At 45.8% G+C, this 21208-nt stretch overlaps 2 protein-coding genes across 11 annotated transcripts in view; one reads left to right on the plus strand and one right to left on the minus strand.

Moving 5' to 3' along the window:
- Window positions 1-10713, plus strand: part of COQ8A (coenzyme Q8A) — a 43596-nt gene extending 32883 nt beyond the window's left edge. For all 3 annotated transcript variants that reach the window (XM_027696624.1, XM_027696626.1, XM_027696625.1), the window contains exons 7-15: window positions 392-477; window positions 1563-1703; window positions 2918-2999; window positions 4422-4515; window positions 5371-5512; window positions 7077-7184; window positions 7948-8013; window positions 8786-8872; window positions 9317-10713. In XM_027696624.1, coding sequence (XP_027552425.1) covers window positions 392-477; window positions 1563-1703; window positions 2918-2999; window positions 4422-4515; window positions 5371-5512; window positions 7077-7184; window positions 7948-8013; window positions 8786-8872; window positions 9317-9610 — 1100 coding nt within the window. In that variant the 3' untranslated portion in view covers window positions 9611-10713. The remainder of the gene's footprint in view (window positions 1-391; window positions 478-1562; window positions 1704-2917; window positions 3000-4421; window positions 4516-5370; window positions 5513-7076; window positions 7185-7947; window positions 8014-8785; window positions 8873-9316) is intronic.
- Window positions 10714-13781: 3068 nt separating this feature from the next.
- CDC42BPA (CDC42 binding protein kinase alpha) overlaps window positions 13782-21208 on the minus strand; it is a 187397-nt gene continuing 179970 nt past the window's right edge. For all 8 annotated transcript variants that reach the window (XM_027696620.1, XM_027696619.1, XM_027696618.1 and 5 more), the window contains 3 exons: window positions 20921-21038; window positions 19777-19934; window positions 13782-18676 (listed from right to left, as the gene is read on the minus strand). In XM_027696620.1, coding sequence (XP_027552421.1) covers window positions 18545-18676; window positions 19777-19934; window positions 20921-21038 — 408 coding nt within the window. In that variant the 3' untranslated portion in view covers window positions 13782-18544. The remainder of the gene's footprint in view (window positions 18677-19776; window positions 19935-20920; window positions 21039-21208) is intronic.

Below are 21208 nucleotides of genomic sequence, written 5' to 3' on the forward strand. Positions count from 1 at the left end.
TGAGGGAATGCACAAAAACTCTCTCCTGCTGCAGCAGGATGGTGGCTTAGGAGTTGTTTGGGTAATACACAATATTGGGTAATAATTTGGGTAATACACTCTTTTTTGAAAGAGTGAAAAGCAAGGAGGAGCTTTTTTTCTTTTTTTGCTACTTGTGCACAGGACTTGTTTGGCTCATGTCTGAGGGTGTGATGCATTAGGAGGAGCACCTCAGGTGCTGTTTCTGGGTATGGAGAGTTTCTGAACTAGAATTACTTCCAAAACCTTCACTGGGGTGTGCTTGGGGGCAGGACAGCTGGACTTGTCCGAATGCAGATGCATGTTTCTTCCTGTGCTGAAGAGCTGGAGAATGCGATGCCTGCACTGACTGTGTGTGCTTTTCCCTTGGCAGATGATGCCTTCATCAACCCCCATCTCCAGAGGATTTTCGAGCGTGTACGTCAGAGTGCTGACTTCATGCCAATAAAGCAGATGATGGTACTTATTCCTTACTGCTTATCAGGGGAGAAGGGACAATGACAGAATAAATGTCACCCATGACATACCCTAGTAAGAGAGGTGGATGGAGATTTTTAAGAGTATACTTTCAATAATGTTGCATATTTTCAGTTGTGGCTAGCACCTGATTCCTTCTCTCAATTGCATGCTGCCTTTTCTCTACAAAACATTGAAGCTCAGCTCTAGACAGAGGGATGAATGTGGGAGTTGATGTGCTGAGACTAATGCTGATGGAACAGGATGTTGCACACAAATATGATTATAGGGTCTTGTTGAGTGTAGCCTCCTCTTCTGTTTCCTCTTGTCTTTCTAATGGGTGTTAAGCCAGTGTCTGCAAATGCCTACATCCCATTTTAGAAACAGATTTACAAGCCGTAGTCTGATGGAAAATTAACAGCAACTTTATCCTTACTGCTTTGCTTAAGCATAACCCACCATCAAGAAGAGCCAGAATGAAGCAAACGAAGTTGCTTTCCCCAATGTACATGTTCTCTCTCTACTTCCCTCTCTAAATTAAGATGTGAAGGGTGCTGCAAAAGGAATTGCCAGCACTACTTATCTTCTGAAAGACACTGAGCAGTGCCAGAACTTAAATATGTCAGTCTGGCAAGGTAGCAAAAAAGCTGTTAAAGCAGGCTGTGATGTTTAATTGTCAATATTGCCTTAGAGAGTTATGCTTGCATGCCTGGATTGCTTCTGTTCAGCTTGGCAGCATGATGATAGAGGAGAAATAGCTAACTCCTTGCTCATTTGCTGGAAGATAACAAGTGGCACCAAAAAGGGGATGTTTGTATTGCTAAGGCAGTGGTGATTGTGTTCAAGATCTCTTGTCCTTTATGCCAGAGAACTGATTGGCATCTGTTTAGTGCTGGGGAAACATTGCTGGCTAGACCACTTCCTTGCCTTGGTGTGCAGTGATGAGGCAGGGAGGATGATCTAGAAAGCAGGGTATAGGTACTCAGAACTACTGTAGGCTGCATGAGTCACCTTAGAGGAACGTGATTTCCAATAGTGAAAGTCTTAAAGTTTTGCTTCCCATACCCTGATGCTTTTTTTATTTGTAGAAAACTCTGAACAACGATCTTGGCCCTAACTGGAGGGATAAACTGGAGTCCTTTGAAGAACGTCCCTTTGCTGCTGCTTCAATTGGTCAGGTTCACCTGGCACGCTTGAAAAATGGGAAAGAAGTTGCCATGAAAATTCAGGTGGGCTTTACAGATGAGCTTGTCTCTTGTTTGTGCCTGTAGAAGGGCAGGGGAGATGCCTGTGTACTGCAGGACAAATAAGAAACATTTTAATGCAAGTGAAAATGTGGGTCCAGCAATACCTTACCTGGTGCAAGCAGATGGGAAAGACAGGAAAGGTTTTGCAGCTCGAGCCACTCTGAGTCCAGATAAGCAGGAGACATCTCATAGGTGTGTCACTGCAGCATGGGGATAATGGTGGTGAGGGACTGCTTGTACTTTTTGGGCTGTATGTGAGGGTCCTACCTGCTCCATAGGTCAGTCCTCTTTCTGGGATGTGCACACGCCACATGTCCCTTTCTGGCCACAGCCCAAAGGTTAAAGAAGTTTTTTAAGTGACATGCAGGCACTGACTGTTGAGCAGTGGCAGTCTGACAGGAGGATATTCACCAACTCACACTAAAGCTGACAGCAACCTCAGGTGGCTATTTCCAACAAAAACAAGTTCTAGAGCTAAAACTCCTTGTGCAGCATGGTTTATAATCCGAGAGAGTGAGGTCCCTTGCTGACTTGAGCAGTATCCCAGGCAAAGTTGGTCATCTAGTTGGTGGGTTTTTCGTAAAGTGGGGAGACTTTAGAAACAGTATGAATGAGTACTGCTGTCTTCTCAAGCCACTTGTGTCCAAAGTAGTCTCTGAAGTTAGGCCAAGGTACTAGCAGCAGAAACTGAACCTTCTGGCATCAGCAGACATTCCTCTTCACAGCAGTGGAGGCTCATTTCCTTCTTGACATATAAGGTGAGAACAGAGGAGGCACTTTTGCCAAGAGTGGCTCAGCCTCACTGCCCTGCTGCTGTGAATGGAACAGTGGGGCTGTCAGTGGTGTTGCTGTGGTAGGGAAATGCCCGACTGCTATAGCTGTTGTGGGACCTGTGTGACTGAGAACCTGTCACGTGACTGAGAACCTGTTGGAAGAGTTCCTGTAAGAGGATCTGAACAAGCCATTCTGATTGCAAGGAGCTGCACCTTGCCTGTCTCTCTGTCCCCTGCTTCAGATGCTGGGCTTTTAGAGCTTTTAGAGGAGAGATGTGTGGCTCAGGTGTGCCCTGGCTCATTGCCAGGCTGCAGGTGGCTGTGGTGTGGGGGTCAGTGGATCACCTGGAAAGTGTTTGTATCTTGCCCTGTACAACCAGGTCACTTGGTCTCACCACCTCTCTGTCCCATTCCGTCCCACAGTACCCCGGAGTTGCCCAGAGCATCAACAGTGATGTTAACAACCTGATGGCTGTGCTGAGCATGAGCAATATTCTCCCTGAAGGTAAAAAGACACAGAGCCTGGCAGGCCCTGTGTTCCCACTGGTGCAGTTTGCGTTTTGCCAACCCATTTCTATCAGTGCATTGCATGTGTGTCTCCAAAGACTGGAGGGAGGAAACAGCCTCAAGGAAATGAGAGAAAAGACTTAAGAATTACTAAGTCTGCCCAGGAGCAGATTTCCTGCAGAAAGCAGGAGAGGCAGTGGATGTAGGCAGAGGGTGCAGGGCCAACTTGAGGAACCATGTTCTGCTCCCCTCTCCTGCTGCAGAGCTGTTGCTGCCTTTGCTGGGCATGTGCCTTACCCAGTGTCCACTTGGTGGGGTAGAGAGTGCACCTGTGTTGTTTTTCCCAGCCATGCATGTGCCAGTACTTGTCAGAGTATCGTGCACTTGTCTCTGTGTGCTCTCTATAGCAAAGGACCCATAGGGTTTCTTGCCAAAGCATAATGTGCCTGGGAGTATTCACTTTTGATGGCTTTCTAGGCATGAAGCACAGGCAGTTGTTCAGGTTAGGTAGTCTTGCTTTCTCCCTGTTATTTGCTGGTATGTTTGGTAGAACTCATACCTCTCCAGTTTTCTTGTAGCCCTCCATGCCTGCTATTCTCTACTCTTCTTGGTTGTTCTCTGTTCTTTCCAGTCACAGTTGTGGAGAACTGTCAGACTTGGAACTTGCTCAGTGTCCCAGCACATGGATAAGTCCCTTTTCCCACAGGGAATGCAGGACTTAACTACTCCTTTTTCCAAATACCTGCCTGCAGCAGCTGTAAATCTTAGTGGGACTGTACAAATGCTGCTTTAAAATCAGGCTGGGTGCTGACAAAATTGGGGCCTTTTCTCTCTGGTGGCTGGGCAGGGCCCTGCAGAGGCTGCTGCAGCCCCAGCTGTCTGTCCCAAGAGGTAGATTGGTTTTCCAACTTGGAGAGTAAGAAGACTGGACTTGGCAACTCAGGCCCTGGCTACGTGCTGCTGCTGCAGTTCGCTGTATTAGTCATGCTGACTGTTTCTGCCTAGCAGTGCCTGCTCCCAGTTGTAGGCAGATATGGTTTTGAGTCTTTTTTTGTTGCTTTTGCCCAGGCTGGCGTTTGGGTGCTTCTACTCCTTGGTGTGCGCCTGTGCACAGCCATGCCAATAGCACGAATGGACAGCTTGGGCTGTGGGGTGGGAGCTGGGGGAGGATGGAGCTCTGCTGCACAAGGACAGTGGTGTGGACATACCTTGACTTAGGAGCAGCTGTGTAGCCTTGGCCTGGGATTACTGCAGAACCTGTAGTTAGTTGGAAATATGCTTTGGTTCTTTGAGGCTTCTTGTACTCTTCAGCTCAGAGCTGGCTGGATAGCAGTTGCTCCCCAGGTGCAGCTCTGGAAAGCATAGCCTGAGGGGGTCCTTTTCTCTAAGTCTGCTCTCTCTTCTGCTGTTTGACCTTCAGGTTTGTTCCCCGAGCACTTGATTGAAGTCGTGAGCAGAGAGTTGGCCCTGGAGTGTGACTACCTGAGAGAAGCTGCCTGTGCAAGGAAATTCCAGTATGTTCACACAATTGCCTTCAACCCCACCTGTCTGTGTGTGTGTGAGAAATGCAGGAGGGGTTGCTTAACTTCAGGGATGATGGGGAGATGAATGCCTGCCCTGGTGGCTCAGGAGAAGGGTGCATGTTTGTGGCCTGGGCTGTCCCCTGGAATTACCACCTTGTCTGAGCCACGCATGTACTCAGTCAGCTGAAATGTGATAGCATATCCTCTCTCCTCCAATGCAAGCCTATCTGTTTTGCCACATATGAAGGTGCTGCAGTAACTCCTGAGGCTGGGTCGCAGTGCTGTTCTGTGTGCACTTATGCCAGCCTGTTGTGAACTTCTCCCATCCTTTAGAAAAAAATAGGAGGTATTTCAGTTCAGCTCTCTTACAGTAACTACTACCACTAGTACTGCCTGCTCCCTTGGCTTGCCGTAGCAGTGGGGCCTGGATTGTTTTTACACGGTGGCTGGATGATGGGGAGGCTGGGCACCCTTCCTGTCCTGCTGCAGAACTGCCCCTGTGGCATTGCTCCCCTTGGCAAAGCCCATTTTTTCCATGTGTGTAGTCTGGCCCTGAAGCCAAGTGGGGTGAGCAAAAGAGCCCAGTGCCCCTTGATGTACCAGCCTGGAGACCTCCTAATATCACTGCTCTGGCAGGAGACATGACCTCAGGAGCTGGCAGCAGCTGCAAATCACTGGCATGTTTTCTGCTGACTTAATCCTTACTGTAACTGCTGAGGAAAACATATCCTGGCAGCCCCATCCAGGGTGTGGGGAGAGGCTGGTGAAGGGCTGTGTGAGGTGTTGCTGAGGGATCTGTCTGCTCTCAGGGCTCGTAACCATTTCTTCTCCTTCCTCTATCCCTAGGGAGCTGCTGAAGGATGACCCCTTCTTCTATGTCCCAAGAGTAATAGACGAGCTGTGCAGCAAGCACGTCCTGACCACAGAGCTGGTATCTGGCTTTCCCTTGGATCAAGCTGTAGGGCTGAGCCAGGAGATTCGAAATGAGGTAATGTGGGCAGGTTGTGCTTTTGCCCTTGCTCAGAGCAGTGAGCTCGGCCTGCCTGGGGACTGGCAGACCAGGGGACGCTTCGTGGCAGGGCAAACCCTGAGCAGGGCAAAGCAGGGCTGGAGTTAGGGACTGTCTGGAGCCTCTAGGAAGACTTCTTTTTAGGGACTGTGGCAGTGACACTGGGGTCTCTCCAAGCTGGTCTGGGCCTTGCAGGCACCAGCATTCAGCAGGGAGGGATTGGAGGGGGTGAATGGCAAGGGCATCTGAAGGGGAGGTAGCTTAGCTGTGTGATGCCCTGTTTCTGATGACTTTAAGTTTGGGAAGGATTGTCACCAAGGGGAAAGGGGTCTTGTGCAGCTGCTCTTTTGGGCAGGAGTGCAGAATCATCTCAGTGCAAGCAGTTGGGTGTCATCTCCTCCTGTGGGACTGACCTGTGCTGCACAGGGCTGCTGGAAAAGTACCTTTCAGTAAACAGGAGCAGGGATGTGGGGATGGGTAGGCGTTGGTGCTGAATATAGCAAGGGATTGGAGTGCTGTGGGACAAGCAGCTGTTCTAGTAGCAGAAATAACTGTCCTGGTATTTGGTGTGTGTGTGTGTGTTTCTTTGTGTGAGCTGTCAGCTGTTAGCAGGTCAGTGGGGAAGAGGGCAGAGTATGTTCGTTTAGATAAACAGATCTGTGTCCCATTAGATTTGAGCTGACTGCCTGTTCTTGAGGACTGTCCCCTCCGATGAGCTGTATCATCAGGACTGATTTTAAAAGGCTGTGAGGTGGGGTGTTGCTGCAGGACCAGTCCTTCTTTCCTATAAGCTACTGGCCTGGCTGACCCTCTGCCTTCTGACCCAAATGGCAGTGTCTGGCTTGCATTTGGTGCTCTCCTCCTTCCCTCTAGAATATGATGTTTCACTCAGCTTTGCAGAAGCTGAAGAAGGGCAGAAGGAGGCTGGCAATTCTGCTGAGCAGGATCCAGCATAACTATTGTCCAGAAAAGCTCTGCTGTAGTATGTAATTCAGCAGTGGGCTCCTGAAGGACTGCTACTCTTGCTTCTCCATGCCTGTCAATCCTGAGGTGTAGGTTTGCTTGCTCCTCCCTTGAGCTGGGTCAGTGCCGAGCCCAGCAGAAGACTTGGCTGAGGAGCACATGGTGGGTCTGTATATCATGCAAGATTCCCATTCTTGCAACAACCATGTGCACAGTCAATGCCGGGAAGTTAAAAGGCAGGACCAGGACACATGCAGTTGGATCAGTACTGGAGACTGCTGTTCTCAGCTGCCAGGTACAGGGTACCAGCTTCTCTGGAGGCACATCCAGGGGCTGATACAAACTACAGCTCAAGCTGATGTGAAACTTGCATGGCATCTGTGCTGGCTGCTAAGGATGTCCTGTGGCAGATGTGGGCTGGGAGTTGCTGAGAGGTGCTCCTTCAGCACTCTGCAGGAGTTCTGCAGCATAGAGCAGATTGTTCCTGCCCATGTGGTGATGTGATCCCTGTTGTAAGTTATATGTGTGAGTAGGGCTTGCTGCTCTCCTGACTTGTTTCTTTCTTTCCTTGCTTTTCAAGATCTGTCACAACATCCTGGTGCTGTGTCTGCGGGAGCTGTTTGAGTTCCGGTACATGCAGACTGACCCAAACTGGTCCAACTTCTTCTACGACCCACAGTTGCACAAGGTAAGCCCAAGCAGCTGCAGTTCTGCCTGTACAAGGGCTGGTTTTCACCAGCTTTTGATTATTCTCCATTCCCAGAGTTTAATGACCCCTTATTGAGATTCTCTCAGATTCTTGTCCTTGAGGCATAGGCAGATAGGACAGGGAAACCTGCCCTTTGCCACTTGCCCTGGCTTGGTCTGGGTAGGACAGCAGGGCTGCTGTAACCTTGGCTGCCTGTCTTTGGCCTTAGCTCCCATCACAGCTACTTCCTTAGCCTCAGGGTTTGTTTTGAAGGTGGCCAGTGAGAAGTTGCAGCTGGCAGCACTCTACCAGGACACACCTGAGCCCAGGACTCTTTAGTTGAATACTCTTGTCTTGTGCTGTGCTGGAAGGGTAGCAATTGCAGATGTCCTGCTTGTTGGTTTGGCTGCCTCTTTGTGCCCTGCAGGGCAGAAGGAATTGCTTGTTCATTCCTGAGGTCTGTGTTGGCAAGTGCTGGGAAAAAGTTCTATGCTGCTCTGTCCCTGGACAGAAAGCCTGAGTGGAGTTACCAGCGGAGCAGGTGTGACAGTGTGGGCATTGGCCATTCCTTGGCCACGTGCCAGCCCAGCTGTCCAGGCTGCAGTCAGGGAGTAATGGAGTCAGGGGCAGCTGAGCTGCAGAGGGAAGCGCTGGGAAAGCTGGCTGGGAAAGCCAGCTGAGTTTCCTGAAGACATCAGGAACATTCTAAAGATCAGGCTCTACCACAGTGATTGACTGGTATGATGGGTTTGTCCATTTCCAGGTGGCCCTGCTGGACTTTGGAGCAACACGAGGGTTTGATAAGAAGTTCACAGATGTCTATATAGAGGTGAGGACTTGCACTGTGTCTTAGAGTGCTGCACCTGATTTTGCAAATACTCGTATCTGTTACCTGTATCACTTCCTACTCGAATCCAGTTTGGGTGTGGAGAGAAGAGGGCTGGAGGCAAGAGAAAGATCTCGATTCCTGTTTCATTCCTTACCATTGCTGTCTGCATATCTGCTGCAAGCTGCTGGCTCTCTGGGTTTGGGTGTTCACAATGCATGACAAACATGAACTGCAGTGTTGCTTACTGTGAGACTCAGGCAGCAGGGTGTATCAGAGCACTCAGAATGTCGTGATTTTTATATGAGGCTTTGCAGGAATTGCTTGTTCTGTTCCCTGCCCCTTCCTGTGATTTCTAGCTTGCTTACAGACACATATTGATGTGAAGTCATAACGTGCTTCCCTTGTGATCACCATGTTCTGCACTTGACAATTGTCTTGATCTGCCGTGGCCCGCAGCTGTCACCTAAAGCGTCTCACAGTTGGCTCTGCTGTTTCATGGGGAAAGGGCTGACTGATTTGTGAAGCTTTTTTGCTGTCCCATACATTCTCTGGGCTCTGTGTAGCCCTACTGGGAAGAGCCATCAGCTGTATCTTTTTGCCAGTAGCTCTTAACCTGGCCAACAGGCAGAGACCCCTGAAGATGAGGGCAGAGGCAAGGAAGTGAGTGAGCAGCATGTGTTAACGTGTACCTGTGGCCTGTGTAGTAGTCCTGTACTCAAAATGTTTTTCAGTCATCTCCTAGTTCTCCTGAAAGTATTTTCCTCCTATTCAGGTAATCAAGGCAGCTGCTGACATGAACAGAGAGAGAGTACTGAAGAAGTCCATTGAAATGAAATTCCTCACTGGTTATGAAATCAAGGTATGGAGCAGAAGGATCTGATTTTAGCGTTGGCCACAGATAAGGTTGTTGTGGGTCTGTGAACTTCCCCAGATTTCTTGATATGGTAAAAGCCAATGTCAGTCCAAAAGCCCCATTGATAAGGATGAAAGAGGATAAAAATGATTTGGCTTTTGGTCTCACTTCCTTTTGGGAGCAAGAGAGTAATGAGGATACAGCTAGCCCCAGACCCACTGTCCTTCCTTTTCTTCCCCAGCAAGACTCTGCAGGTGATGACAACCCCAGACATTTCATGGATGAGTGGATGGTCTCCTGGAAGGTTTAACTGCTCAAAACTGGGGGCTGGAGGTTACCTTTGTCGTGGGCATGGCTAGTTATCTCTCTGAGCTGCTGCTGATAGCATTACCATTTCTTTTCCTCCCTGGTGGTTAATGATGTTATTTATGCCTCTTTCCTTTTGGGCAGGAAATGGAAGATGCCCACTTAAATGCTGTCCTCATCCTGGGAGAGGCTTTTGCATCTGATGAACCTTTTGATTTCGGCAACCAAAGCACCACTGAAAAGATCCACGGTTTAATCCCAGTCATGCTGAAGCATCGGCTTGTCCCCCCACCAGAGGAGACCTACTCTCTTCATCGGAAGATGGGGGGCTCTTTCCTGATCTGCACCAAACTGAAGGCCAAAATTCCCTGCAAAAACATGTTCCAAGAGGCATATAGCAAATATTGGAGCAGTGGGGGCAAGAAGCCAGAGGAGTAGGAGGAATGAACTAACACGCCTTGTTCTGAGGGCCCGGCGCAGCTGAGCCTTGCAGAGAGCGTTGTAGCCTCCCAAGTGTTGCACCCCTGCTCTCCATCCTCTTGAGATGCAGCAGCCTGTGCCCTGGAAGCCAAGTGTGCGTTTCACGAGGACAAAGCTGTTCTTTCATGCTGTGTCTGTCCTACACTGACTGCCAGTACAGCCCGCAGCTTGCAGGAAACTCTTTGAGTGCTTCTGTGCTGTTTCAAGGCACCAGCTGACTACCTTGAATGCATTTTTAACGTTGTGATGGTGGCTGCATATTGATTGGGTTTTATAACAAGCAGGGGAAGGAGGACAAGAGCAGAATTTGATATTGAAACCTATTTGTAATTCTCCACAAATTGTTTTTTAAAAAACTTCCCTCTTTCAAGCTGAGGTGGAATTCAAGTAGATTTCATACTGTGAATTATAGATTGAAATACTAAGGTGTTCCCTACCACAGACACATCCAGCACCTCCCTCCCATTTTTGTAAATCAAGTGGTGGCAGTCTAAGAACCCTCCTGGATTTTACTGACATTGATTTAATGCAAGAGGTGTGTGTGTAAGTAGGATGAAGTTTTATGCTTTCTGCCTCTTTTTGGCTTGCAAGCTAAACATAGGAAATATTTTAAAAATCCAAGAATTGAGTGCCAGTCTCTTTTAAACACACACACGCACACACTCTCACAACCCGTCTCAGTTCTGGGAGTCAAACATGTATCCAACAGAGCTATATCTGAGCACAATTAGTGGGATTCTTCACTGTCTGGTAGGTATCAGCTTTCCTGAGGGCAAGTTAGATAAGCTACAGCTGACACCAACTGCTTGCTGGACTCCTAACCAAGAACCTCATCTGTCTCTGCTTCCCTGTAATGCAGAACTTATAGCAAGGCAGATGAACATGTCGTCTCTCATAAGCAGTTCCAGCTTTAGCTGAAATGTCACACAGTTAAAACCAGACGCACAGTTTTAAACTATTGGAGTCAAGCTAGGAAATTTACTTCCTTAGGTTTTTGTACAAAGCCTGTACCTGTACGACTTCCCGATGTCAATAAACAAGTGCTTGTGCGGTGGCCTCCTGCCTGCGGTTCTTTCTTCTTCTGGTGTGGTAATGAACAGCCAGGTGAACCACGTCCTGTTCTGTGGGATAAACAGGAGCTGAGCAAATAAAGCAGCTCCCGAGTCTCCTCGTTGCAGTTGTTTGCTCGAAGGCTTGCAACTAGCCTTGGCAAGGCTAAACCTGTGGCCTGTTTATGCCTTCATCTTTCCATTGCAGCTCTGTCACTAGTGCTAACTGGGATAGTGACAAGTTTACCAAGAGTCAGAAAACATCAGCCTGAACATGTCTGGCCATGAAAATCCCTGGTAATTTACTTGTTTTCTTATTATCTTTTGTTCTAATCCCTCCGTTAGTCTGCTAAACGCAGGTCTCTTTGCCTTTCTTCGACTTGTGAAGGAGAGGCTGGTGGTGTTGAGGCTTACGTGGTGCTAGTAAGGCAGGTATCCTCATCTGGCAAGTGCCAGGTACATAGCAGCAGGCTCAGCTGATCCTACTCAGTTAACACAGCCCAGGAATGCAGAGGCTGTATGATCTTAAACCTCAATACATCAAAAATCCTGACAGCTCATGCTTCCAGAGGTAAAGAGCAGGTAAGTGAATAAATGGTCTCTCTTAGGAGGGACCTCCGAGAAATAGGAGAACAGGTTATTGTATTACCTTTATTCCAAGATCATAAACATGTGAACCACTTCATTTTGCTCTTGGTTGAGCAAGATCCAATGCTCTTTAATTCAAAATCTTTTGAGAAGATTAACTCTGCTGTTCACTGAAGTAATAGTTTTGCATCAAGCTGTTTATCAGTGTACACTGTTTGAGTAACTTTCCTTGTCTTTTTGAGGTCTGATAAATGTGGTTTGGTTTTCCTCCTTTGCATTTAGACCTTGCAGCTGTAAAAACAGTGGAATTGTTTGAGATGTTAAATGCTTATGTTAAAGTTTATACTTTGCTCTGAAGCTCACCTAATCTAATTCCCTTATCAGTTTTTTAAAAAGCAAATTCTTAAACTGAAGATTCAGGGTCAGTATGTCCAGAGAACTTGCAAAGAAGGCAGAATAACTCAAGCATTATAGGTCACTTTTCCAGTAAGCACTACTAGGTGAGACTGGTGTGCACTTGTTCATGTGAGCACAGATCCTCTGTATACCATGCTGGGGCAACAGCGTTCAACTCTTGGCAAACATTTCCCTTCCTGAGAGACAAACTGTGTTTAGGAATAACGTCACGCTCAACAGTGCAGTTGTTTTGCACTTGCTGAAAGGGTAGCAACTAGCAGAAGCTAAGATGTTGCTTTATTAGGAGAGCTAATTAGAGCTCCCTCTCCCTAATGCTCCTGGCCTTTTGTGTACGCTCTAAAAGCATAAATAATGGCTACAGCTTTGTCCAGAGAGATTTGTGACATGAGGAATTGTGTGTCAGTGTAACAGCCGTGCAGAAAACGTGAGCTAGAAACACTGTGCTCTGGCTTCCAGTCAAAGAAGCCGTGACATTTTACAGTGAGCAAAACCACTTGATCACTGCTTGCTCTGTGCCAGCCAGTGCATTTGCTTGAACCACACATGGAGGTTGAGGATGTGGACTTTTCTCTGCTGCAGCAAGCTTCTGTTCTAGAAAAATCCTCTCGTGAAAACAGTTCTTTATTCCATAGGGCAAGCTGGAGGTTAAAGCTGCTTCTCTGAAGACAATGCTTTTCCATTCTAAAGAATCCTGATTCAGGCTACATGTGGTAGCAGTGATTTTCCTACCTTCTTTCTTTAGTCAAGTTGGCTGCTGCATCAAAATGGAAAATGAATGCTGAGGAGCTGGACAAGAGCTGAACATGCACTTCACTTCCTGCTTTTTCTAATGCCCAAATCCCTTACACTAGAAAGCCCTTTTCCCAAGACCTTCACAGCTGTGATGGTGCAACTGGACCCCTGGGAACTCAGAACTAGTGCACTCTGTGAAAAGTCAGAGCACAGGGAACATGGTATTTCCCAGACCTACAGCAGCCAGGAGAGACCTGCAGTGGACTAAATGGGCTTAGATCCACATAAGCTTGAATGAGGGGCTGAGGAAGTAATAATTCTGACTGAAGCAGAGGGACAGGAGTAGGGTAGCCTGGTGGCCATGGAAGAAGTGGGAATTGTGGTGGCTGTTCCTGGAGGTGACTGCTGGTAGTCTTTGATAATGGGAGAATGCCCAGGCTGCGAGGCTGGCAGGGATCAGTAACAGCACAGTCCTGTATTTCTGCTGCAGGGGGGGTGACTGAGCATGTGATCAAAGCTAGGACTTATCCCCGAGTCATTAAGAGTGGAAAAGACTTCTAAGATCATCAAGTCCAACCATCAATGTAGCATCACCGTGCTCACCACTAAACCATGGCCTCAAGTGCCATATTCACACATTTTTTGAACACTTCAGGGATGGTGACTCCACTACTTACTTCCCAGGGCAGCCTGTTCCAATACTTCACAAGCCTTTCTGCGAAGAAATTTTTCCTAATGTGTAAACCTCCCCTCGCACAATGAGGCCATTTCCAACATTATACCAACAGGGTAATGAATGAAGAGGAAGATGTAGTAACCATTGCTGATGTGGAGAAAATTCCAGGCTGAGGAAGTGGTGAATGATGTGAAAGGGTCAGGGCACACACAGAACTTGACAGGTACTTAAAAATGTATGAAAGTCAATTTGATGTTGGTAGCTCAGAACTAAGAAAGAATACAGCCTCTAACACTAGGATGGCTGAACCATTTGATGTGTAACTACAAATGAAGGAGGAACATCAGAAACACTGACTACAATTATAAAACTACCTACTTTTTAGGTCATCACAGATGACCTAAGATAAAGGTCAAGAAAACAAGTTCAGTATAGCAAAGTATAAGGTGACTTCGCTTTTGTATTTTACAAAAGGATCGGGTTACTTTGTCTGAAAACTGTTAAAGGTAAATCTATTTTCTCATGTATTCCTTTTCTTCACACTGTGCACTTGTGCAGAAGTGTTACAACATGCTGGTTTTATCTTCAAGAACACCATTATTCCCCTTTCCATTTCCTCCTCAAAGCTTAATGTGGAGAGGTAGGAAAAAAAGACAAAACATCTGCATTTCTAACAGTTCCCTGTTTTATTGCAGTACATCAAAGTAGGTTAATATTAAGTGTGTTACCAACATAAAATATTGGTGGTAAGTCATTTTTACATTGTTGACTTTTCCACCTTAAATATTTCTGTGCAAAAGAATCTACATCATTGTTCTGTAGCAGAGAATCTCTTACAATGTCCCCTACAACATTGAGGGCATTAAACAAAAGAGTGAGAAGAGGCAAAAAGCAGAATCTTTCCCCCACACGCACACTTGTCAGCTTTTATACTCTAAAACAAAAAAGTGATTACATCTATGCCATGCAAAACTGTACAATAATATTACAATGAAAAACCTAAAAAACATATTTTAAAAATAAATGATATGAAACTGTCATACATAAAAAGGCAGGTATAATTGCTCTGAAATACCAACACTGGCTTGTTTGTGGATTTCTTCCCTGTGGATGAGACTTTTTTAAATGCAGAATCAAAACAGGTTTTATTGAGCTGCGGCTGGAATGAGAGAGTAGAGTTGGAATTCAGATAGGAAAGCCTGCAGCAGAGCGGTTTCTAGGGGTGTTTATCAAATAAAGTGTGAACACAAAGTGCACAGAAGAGCGCATTCTGTGTTAGTGCAGGAAGTTGTCCCAGTCCCTCCATGGAACTGACTCGTATTAACAAAAGAACCCACAGCAGGAGTTACCCTGTGCCACTTTGATTCTCAGACTAAGAGGCTCAGGAGCTGTGGATACTTGCACTGTAATAAGTTTTACCTTTAATGCATTCATTTAAAATTAAACAGTATTCATAAAATGGAAAAGAAACCCTTTTTCCACCCAAGAGCATGTTTGTCCTGTCATTCAGGGTCTGGCCATGCAAGACAACATGGTGCCAGAATCTGTTTCTGTGTTCATGATCCAACTGTTCTGTTTTGAAAGGCTGACACATGCTATGAACCCGTTAGATGCAGTTAAACTTCATTTCTATAAATAAACTATGATTTTTGGACTTTTTTGGTATGACAAGACCCTTAATTTCCCTCTGCCATATACCTGAGAATAACACACCTGGCTTGTAATTTTATCAGAATCAAATCAAAGAGAGAACATTCCTGACTCAGTTTTGAAACTCATTTAAATGGGCAAAATGCACATTCATAACAAGCCACAGCAACTACTGGAGGGGAAAAGAAGCAACTACTTCACCACAGCCTCAGGAATGTTTTTTTCAAACCACCAGTTGTCTTCTACAGGCCAAAGGCAAGAGAGAAGAGAGTACTATAACCCTGCTTTTGGGTTTATGAAATGTGGAAGGAAGCCACATATCTGTGTGTGTGCACACGTGCAGGGGAAAACTATTTACCAAACTTATTCCATTCTATAACCTGGAATCCTTAGTAGCTGCCTGAATCTGGGTTCAGATCCTTGTTGCCATCAAAAGAGGAAAAAAAAATGCGAAAACCCAACAACCCATCTCTTTAAGCACTGTCAAAAATGCAAACAAACACCTTCAGTCTCAGCCAGAAGGAAAAAAATCATCTAGATACATACTGTGTACAGAGAACAAGAGCTACAGTCTTGTAGCAGTGGGAGATTTTAAGCTCCCTGAACAAAACGCAGCCCTCAAACCGTGAAGCTGAAGCAGTGCTACAGTGCAAAGGAGCAAACATCAAACCTCAGGAGACAACTGTCTCGGAGATACCAGTCAAGAGTCCTACAGTTCAAATGACCAAGTTACTTTTCCTAGCCCAATGAGTATTTAAAAAAAAGCTCAGCTGCAGTATGCATACCAACGAAAAGAAGATGAGTGTGGTTTAAAATTGAGTCTGTAATCAAATGGTCCCCAAATATATAAAACTATGTAAGTCCTAGGACAATTTTACTCTTTTCTAATAAGTGATGTGGTCATTTGCTTTTCAACTGAGAGAACAGTTGCTGTTTCTCTTTTGGACAGATGCATATAAAAATGTACAGTACCAAAGTAATCATTAAATACAGTAATCCTAAAGGAGACTGCCAAGGCTTAGAAATTGTAGTGTACAAACAGCGTAGGCCTGTGGAGCTCTCATCCTCTGGAGCTTAGTGTTGTAACACAGCTGACCTACACTCTGCCTGAAAATGTCAGGTTTTGATATCAATAGATTGCAGGCACTGTAATGGAGTAAACACTGGGGTTTACTTGATTTAATTGTTTGCTGTGTCGTGGCTCTTTGGGTTCCATTTTCAGATAGAGCTTTAGCACAACTGCAAAAAAAAATCCACAAAAAAAGATCCTGTGACCCTCTCTCAGGGGACTGTCACGCAGGCTGCTCTGTCTTCAGTGACTGCTGTTTAAATGCCTTCTCTCAACATCAAAATAAGATTATTGTTTAAATACAACATACAGTAAATACAAACTAGTCTGCAAAGGCTTTGAAAAGTGTGGACATGCTTCACCAAAACAAGGGAATTGTGGGGAAAAAGCAGTGGCTATACTTGAAGCAATATGCAGCCTTTAAAAAGAAGCTGATGTGGAATTTTAATAATGCCAATAACGCCCTGCCTATCTGTCCCTCAGAAATACATAAACTTTTCTGGGAAAAATTACTTTCAAGTGCTTAGCTGTTTGCTAAAGCTTTTAATTTCAAATGCCAGGCTTGCAAAAGTAGTAGCTTAGAAGTGAAAACAAACAACACAACCAGCTTGCTACTCTGAAATACCCAAAAAGGAGAGAGACAGGCTTTTGATATGATGGTTTCTACAACAATTTCTTGAATTCCTGTCCCAAAATAACATTGAATGAGCTTAAACTTGGACAAACCTCTTGATTCAGAGTGGAAGAGAAATCTTACCTAGGAGACCCAGCATGATTAAATGGATTAGATGATCTGTGTCTTGTTCCCTATATCACACTTAGATCATACCTGGAAATTACTGTACATGGTTTGAACTTACCTATAAGTTCTATTAGGGAAAACAGAAACTGGAAAACTCCAAACATCTCTCCAAACATAACTGCTGACTGCAAGAATATGGAATGGCTTAATAAGAGCAATAACAAGTTTCCGAAACCCACAAAAACCAGTATTCTAAATACAAAAAGCCCTTGCGTGTTTGAGTATGGTCATAGTATAAAGTCGGCAACAAATACTACTGAGAAGAGAGGCTCTCTGAACACACTCCCAAATGAAGAACGCGTCAGTCCTGCTAACTAAAGAGAAATCTTCCTCTTACCATCCATTTGTACATCAGTTTTTCATTTTATTCTGTTGACTGCGTGACCAGCTCCAGCTTTTTATTTATTTTTGCAACTTCAGAGGGCTCTGTCTTCCACAGCAATACTTTCTGCCCTCCAACCTGCCCTGCTTTTGGAACCAAACAGCAGGTGAGCACATAGAAACAACGGCAAATTGCACAAACCCACAGCACAAGTAGGGAGGGAGAGGAAAACCAACCTTGCCAGCGTGGCAGTTTTGGGTCACTAGGCATCTCCGACTACCACAGTGTGAACAGTGTGAGGTCAGTCTTCAAGGTTCTTCGTTGCTACAGTGACAGCAAAGCCAGCCAGGACCAGCTTTGGGCTAAGGGCACTCGTTTGGCTGATGTGTATTAGCGTCTAGTATTTGGTAACAACAGTAACAGTTTTCTGTTTAGGGATGGTCAAGGAGATGTGGAAGATTGCTCTCTTCCGAGTTAAACCTGCTCAAAGGCTGACCCAGGGAAACAGTTTTCCTGCTGAATCCTGCTGCATTGAACTTCCTTGCTGCCTGAAGGACCTCTCCTGTAGCATGCTGCAAGGCTCCAGCTGCACAGCTAGAACAACGCATGAAACCAGGGCAGCCGCCGGGCTGACCGGGGCCCTTGGCTGTTGGGGCAGGGGGTTGCTTCCAATTGTTGTCATTTTTGCAAAGGATGGGGACTCGCACGAGAGTAGGAATTACAGCTTCAGTTAGGCTATGGCCAGAAGTAAAGAAAAGTTGTGAAAGCGCTGCAGGGGCCTCTCCCGGCAGTGCAGCGAGCGCTGCGCGAACAGAAATTCTGTCCTGCGGAAGGTTTTAGTCCAGGCCTCCGAGTCTGTATATTACTGAGCATGAAAACAGGGACAACACAAATCTTAAATTAAAGGCTCTCTTAAATAAGCATCCATCTTCTGCTGCATACACAATGCTTTTTTTTCTTTGAATATATACATACGTATTTTACTCTAACATCTGCGTATTTATTTAAACTCTGTACTGTAGTAAAATATGCATCATTTTAATCAATAAGGATTTGCTGGCGACAATCAGATTGACATTCAAACGTGGTGGCTGAAAGCTTTTATGTGCCTCTGACATACTGATCATTCCCCATGCAGGGGAAGGGGTCTCTGTGCTACTTTTGTACAGTACAATGAGCTATTGTATGAAAACAAAATCCCTCTGAATTTTCTCTAATTGATACTGGTCTGGTCTACTTATGCTACCTTTTGGGAAGTGGGAGTGGGATAAATATGTCTTTAAAAATGAAGCAGCTGTAACCACAAAAATGAAACCAATACTAATACAAATCTACAGCATCTGATATTTACCAACACCCTAACTTTGCTCATTTGCTGCTGTCAAATCTGGGGAAGGGAGGGTGAGGCAGTGCCGCACGGTGCTGAAGACGACCAGCTTTTACCTTCCTCTGTACCCCACTCCCAGATCACTTTCAGACAGGGAATGGGGAGGGTTAGGATGAAGAAGGTGAGAACTGGAGCAAGTGAAGGGGACAGCCATGGGGACAGCAAGCTGATGTGATGTCAAATCTGAATGCTGAAGCAGTTCATGAGTCCCAACTCACGTGGTCAGAGCTCTCCAGGGAGAGACTCTTGGTCTTGTGAGGAGAGATGGGGCTGGGAGGACTGCTGAGGTTGGAGCTGTTTGATGCTGTAGAGTGTCTTGGAGAGTCAGAGTCCTGCAGTCCAAAGACACACAAGAACACCAGTAAGTAAGAGGATAGCAAGTTTGAGAGTGACTGAGGGTGTCTGAGCAACAGGTAACTGGATTCATAGGCCTCTGCGGATTTTGCTTTAGTCCAAAAATACTGAGGGATTTTTCTTCTCAAAATTTCCTGGTTCAGGGAGACACAAGAATAAGTGGCCCATCACTCTGCTTTCAGCAGGTATAAGTACACAGCACTGCTGGGATTCTGGCAGTCTGCGTATTGCCAAGGGCTGCTTGGTCAGCAGAGTGTGCAACTTCAGGTTGCCTGTGCAGTTACAACAGCTCCTGCCTTTTCACTGATTATGATCTGAGACGCTCTTGCACTAAACTGAGAAATCTTTGTGGTACAAGTCTCATCACAGCTAACTCTTCTATGTCACACCCAGGATATCAATCAAAAGCATCCTATCAAGTTACTCCAGTAGCTGAATTTGGGCTGACAGTTGCTTTTCAGCTTCAACTGGCAGGATAAATTCAGTACCATAAAAAGTCTGTGACCTCTAATTTTCGCATTCCTTGGTCAGTTGGGGAAGTTTTGCTGGCCAACTTCAGATTGGACCCTTCCATGTAAAACAGTCTTGGGAGGGACTGAGTTTAGCACTGGGCAGGATTTCAGTCCTATCATAACAATAGTCTCAACTGCACAGAATAGAAATTATTAAATCCAGTTCTTGCTCTAAATGAAATTATATGACAATTCCTACACTACCTTGTTGAGGTCTGACTACAAAATATCTCCTGTGAAATGGTTTCTAAGATAGCTTATGAATCTTTGCAGAAGGGCAGAAGGAATATAACCATTTCAAGCTGCGATAGGTCACTATCAGGCTGTTACTATACTGAGCCAGTATTCTCGAGAGCCTCACTCCCCATGTATCTCCAGGTAGGAAGTGCTTTTTCTGCATAGTAAATGCTAGGACAAGAGTTGACACAGCTTGACCAAAGTCTTTTGTCAGGAAACCTTGAAATACATGAAATCCATGTCTTCATTGTCAATGACTCCAAAGCCCATGAGAGGATTTAACTTCCTCATGTTTATCAACACACTTAAAAGTTTCTCCTGTCACTCACCTCTCGCTCATAGTCCCTTGTTGGTGCATCGCTGCCTTGGTCCAAGCCACCAGAGGATAAGGACCCGTCTGAGGGTGATGCCATAGGCTGACGCTTTGCTCCATAGCTCCCTCCTGAGAATTCCCTGCGCAAAGCACTCCCGTTCTGTGCAGACGATCCTAAAACACATGGAGGAATCAAACTGTGTCACAGAGGCCCACCTAACACAGTAGAAATTTGTTTAGGTGTTTCTCTGGTTAGTTCTGCTTTCCTCCAGCATGTCCCAAGATGTTCAGCTCATGGCTTGCAGGCTATGTGGGCTTTTATCTTGTCTGCTGCAGTTTTTCCTATGGATTCTCTAGTCCCTCCCTTGGCATGTCAGCATTAGAACACTTTACCCAGCACAGACAGAGTCAGTGTGTTCCTGACAAAGCTGGCAGTTGTAGAAATGGCTGTGGTGACAGCCTAGTTTCAGTGGTCTCTTTTCCAGGGTGTAGGTGGGTTGTACCAGCCGACACACAACACACTTTCTTGCAAGCAGCTGGCAATGTGCAGTGAACACAGCGTGTGCCACAGGAAGGGAGAAAAGACAGAAAGGTTGGGACACCAGCTTTGCCTCTATTTCCACGTGGTCTATTACTTAGCCCTTTGCCTGGTCTTGGCCCACGTCACTGTGCTGACTGTGGCACACAAAGACAGCATGGCAGCACTAGAAAGGTGTTTCCAGTCCAGTGCAACTCTTCTATTCCAGCAGCCGGTTTTCTATTGCTTTCTCTTTGTAGTAGCAGCAAGAGAGGCATCAAGAGCTCTACAGAGTTCAGCAACAAAGTCGATAACCACAGAGCTTGTGAACAACTTGTCACTGATTTAAAACACTTAAGCATGAGAAAAGTAGTCCCAAGGCTAAGAATGTAATTTTAATTCTACTGTCAATTCTAAAAACTTGACAAATTACTAATCTGGGACTCTCAAAAATGCTACCTGCTTATTCATGTGCTCCTTTGAAAGCAAGATTAAAACACTCTGCTTGCCCTCAGCAGGAACAGTCAGCCATCACTTCTGAAAATCTCTATCCAGCATGGATAGGAGCAAACTGCAAGCAGGTAGCCCTTTCCCTAAAACACTTGTGCACAGACCCCAAAGCAACACAATTCTGTTTGCTTACGTGCTGCTAACCCGCTGCTCGCGCTCATCGACCGTCCCGGTTCCGTGCGGGATTTCGTGATCGATGGGATACTGACAGAGCCACTGAACACGGTCCGGCTTTCCTGAGGCCGAAGATTCTGAAATGCAGACACACACGACACATTTACTTACTGATGTCGGCCCAACCTTGGATGCTATGAAGGCAGGCCCCAAAACATATTAAAACCCCAACCTTACCAGAGCTGAATATCTGGGCAGCAAGTCAGCAAAATTTGCAAAATAATATTCTGCAGTTTAGTGCAGAGAT

This window comes from Neopelma chrysocephalum, unplaced genomic scaffold (genome assembly GCF_003984885.1).
Source record: "Neopelma chrysocephalum unplaced genomic scaffold, ASM398488v2 Primary Assembly neopelma1_108, whole genome shotgun sequence".
NCBI lineage: Eukaryota > Metazoa > Chordata > Aves > Passeriformes > Pipridae > Neopelma > Neopelma chrysocephalum.